General features: G+C 51.1%; 1 protein-coding gene across 3 annotated transcripts in view; it reads left to right on the top strand.

The window, feature by feature from the left end:
• Positions 1-1,248, top strand: part of SLC5A9 (solute carrier family 5 member 9) — a 27,830-nt gene extending 26,582 nt beyond the window's left edge. For all 3 annotated transcript variants that reach the window (XM_044914501.1, XM_044914503.1, XM_044914502.1), the window contains one exon: positions 55-1,248. In XM_044914501.1, the coding sequence (XP_044770436.1) occupies positions 55-263 (209 nt within the window). In that variant the 3' untranslated portion in view covers positions 264-1,248. The remainder of the gene's footprint in view (positions 1-54) is intronic.
• The last annotated feature ends 2,297 nt before the right edge of the window (positions 1,249-3,545 follow it).

A 3,545-nucleotide genomic window follows, 5' to 3' on the forward strand; every position in this document is an offset into this window, starting at 1 on the left:
CCCCCCCCCCCCCCCCCCCTCCCCCCCCCCCCCCCCCCCCCCCGCGGTCTTCAGCCCCGCGCAGGCGGTGGGGCCGGCTGCTGTGGGACTGGTTCTGCGGGCTGACCGGCCACCCCGAGCCCACGCTGAGCCCCGAGGAGATGGCCGCACACCAGCGGGAGCTGACCAGCATTGCCGAGGAGCCGCTCTGGAGAAGCGTCTGCGACGTCAATGCCATCCTGCTGCTGGCCATCAACATCTTCCTCTGGGGCTATTTTGCCTGACTCCCCAGACCTGGCTTCAGTGGAGACAGAGTAAACTGGACTGGAGCCGGGCCAGTTCATCTTGCTGTGAAAACCGGGGACCACTGAGGCTGAGCTGGCAGGAGCCCCTGGCCCAACCTGCACACTGGCCATGTGCAGAAAGGGAGACCAGAGAGGGCTCTGGGTTTACTCAGAGCCACACAGCAGGACTCGCACCCAGGTCTTCTGACTCCAGCTCTTTTTCCATTATACTGCCTTACGTTCCTACCCTCAGAAACACAGTCTCCACCCTCTTGGTGCTTCTATTTAGGAGCTTTTACTATACATGTATTTTGAGGCTTAAAAAAGTGGAAGATATAAGAAAAGGGGTTGCAAGAACATTGCAAAAGTCCAAGTGCATCTTTGCTCACCTGTATCCCTTCCCTCCACCCTTTGTCCTCCCCTCCCTCCCTAGTTCCCAACCCGTAGTCGTCTATTTCCGGCAGGCATTGACCCAGGAGGGCCTTTACTTCCACTGCCAGACCCCAGGGAATGAGGGACCAGGGTGGAATGTAAGCACGGTGACAGATGGTGTTTGGGCAGGGAGCTCTGGGGGGCTCTCCTTGGTGCCACTCAAATTCTGCCCCTTCCCACCGTCACTTCCAAACACGTGGAGTTCCACGGCCTTGAGGCATTTAATGTACTTGCCACAACTGGGTCAGGATCCCACTCCTGCTCCCACACCCTCTGGACCTGCCTCTGTGGCCGTACCGATCACTGTCCTGTGATGTTTATCTCCCCGGCTAGGCTGCGTACTCCAAGGGGCAAGGACCAAAGACCAAGGCCCTGTCCCAAGTGACTTTGTACCCAGAAAGTAATAGTGTCCAATAAATGGTGAATTAGTAATTCTCTAAGGTCCCAGAAGGCTTCGCATGGTGGCTGGCTGCGTCGTGACTTGGGGAACCAGCTGGTGGGGAGGAGCCTCCTTCAGCTGGAGTGTGCACACCATGCCTCAGATGTCTGGAAAGGGACCACAGTCCTGTCCCATTGCCAAGGACACAGTGAGAAGGTCCGTTCCTTTCTGTCTCGTGTCTAGGCTGCCCCTACTCTCACCTGACCCTCTTCGATGCGGCCTCTGATCATCACTCTGTACTGATCACTCACCGTAAGTGACTACAAATAAAATTCTCGTCCTTTAAGGCTTAAACACAGCTGATTCTATGAACACCTCCTGGTGCTGCTGCCTCCACATTTCCGTGTCTCCTGACCTTTGACCTCACCAGGCCATGCTTTCCTCACTGTTCCCTACTGACCGTTACTGGGAACTCAGCGTTTCCCCCTCATTTTCCCCAAAACCCTTCCCTTGAAGCATTTGTGTGCAACCAAATGTACCAAAGGTTTGGGGAGGGAAAGAATCTTAAACCACAGAAGCACAATTTAAAATTAAGTATTGAACATCCCTATGTTCGAAAGCTTCTAGCAGCCTATGAGAGTTCCCCACAGGCCTCTGAGTCTCTAACCTCCTGCTGTCTGCACTGCGGTGCTCACTCCCCTCCTCAGACTCTACTGTGCTGCAGGGCCTCCTCCTCAGTGTCCGCTCTCTTTGTGATGCGAGCCTGTCTGGGTCCAGACCTCTGTCCTTTCAGCCAGAGATGCATGAGCATGCTATCAAAGGTAGTAGGGCCATGAGAAAGGTAGCCACTCTCCTTCTCTACCCTCTCTGCCTGCTTGGTTCCTACTTATTCCTTACCTGGACGTAAAAATTCTACACATCCTAAGGGAAGCCGTATTTCCCATGGTGACCTTACTATGGTCAGCTGCTTTCCAAAGCAGCTAAGTCCCCAGCACCCAGCATAGAGTCTCATGGTCCCCTGACTTTACCTTTGAAGAAAATGTCAGAGTGACCCATCTGTATAATGATGTCATGAATATTCATCTCATCTCCCAGATTGTAAGCTCCCCAACCGAGTCGCCATTTGCACCCGAATGCAATGTGGTGTTTGAGTAAGTGAAAGAATAAATTAATGAATGAGAGAAAGAGCATCCTTAGCAGAGGAAACCAAATGTTCAAAACACAGAGGTGGGGGAAAACCATGACACAATCAGGAAACAAAAAGTAGTTTAAAATGTCTGCATTGGCAAGGCCCCCACTAACCCATCTGGCTTCTGCACGCAAGTGAGCAAAAAGTGCCTTTCCTTCTTGGTGTGTGACCCCTTGCCAGGGCTCATGGGTGGCTGCGTTTCTGCCCCTACAAGCCCTCCTGGCCAGATGCACTTGTGCAGGGCGCCACCTGCACATCCAGATGACGTAGCCCTGCTGTGTTGGGCAGTGGCGAGGGAGGTAAGCAGGAGCTAGCTTGTGCTAAACCTGGAACTTCATTATTTCTTTCCCGGATCACTGCACCAGCCTCTTGACGGTCATCCATCTCTGTGTTCAAGCTCTCTTCCAATTCACCCTATTACCAGAGCAAGAATGATCTTTGTAAAATGTAAATCTTGTGTTGCTCATCCGTGTAAGATTCTCTACAGTGTTTCCTAGCCCTGCAGGAGGCCCTATAAAAACTGCTAGCAATACCCTCAGGGTTTAGTCCTTGGGACTCCTTCTCTACTGCAGCCAAAGAGAGGCTGTTCTATACGGTGGTTAAGATGGGGACTTGGAAGCCTGACCTTCTGGAACCTTCTGGTTCTGCCCCTTGCTAACTACATGATCCCAGGAAAGTTGCTTAACCTCTCTGATTCCTTTCGACAAATTGGAGCTATTAATTACAGCTACTGCATAGAGTTGTTGAGGGGATTTAAGGAGGTAATTAATATAAAGTATTCTAAACAGTGCCTGGCACATAAAGTCATAATTAAACTCAATAAACATTAGCTATTATAACTACTAATAGTAGAGCTGCGATGGGCGCACAGGAGGCTCGACACTACGTCATCCTATTATTTCAGAGCTCGCACAACATGCTGTCAGAACAAAGCAGGGGAGTGATTAATTTTTCCTGAGGAATCAGGAAAGGACATAACAGAAAAGTTCATATTGGAGCTGGACTTTGGAAGATGAGTCAGAGTTTTCTAGGACAAGTCATGCAGGGCAGAGGGACTGCATGAGCAAAGGCGGTAAGGGGCAAAAGTGCATGGGACGTTCCCATAAAATAGGGATACTATGTGCTCATTTGCAAATACTGACCCTACACATTTAATCTCCCTTTATAAATCACGTTTCATTTCAGCCTCAGCTCGAAGGCAGAGAGCTCTGCGGTTTATTGCACAGAGAAAGGAGCGAAATCTGCATCTCACCACTGATGCAGAGGCTGCCCAGACCGCTCA

The sequence above is a fragment of the Neomonachus schauinslandi genome, chromosome 4 (genome assembly GCF_002201575.2).
Source record: "Neomonachus schauinslandi chromosome 4, ASM220157v2, whole genome shotgun sequence".
In the NCBI taxonomy this organism is placed as follows: Eukaryota; Metazoa; Chordata; class Mammalia; order Carnivora; family Phocidae; genus Neomonachus; species Neomonachus schauinslandi.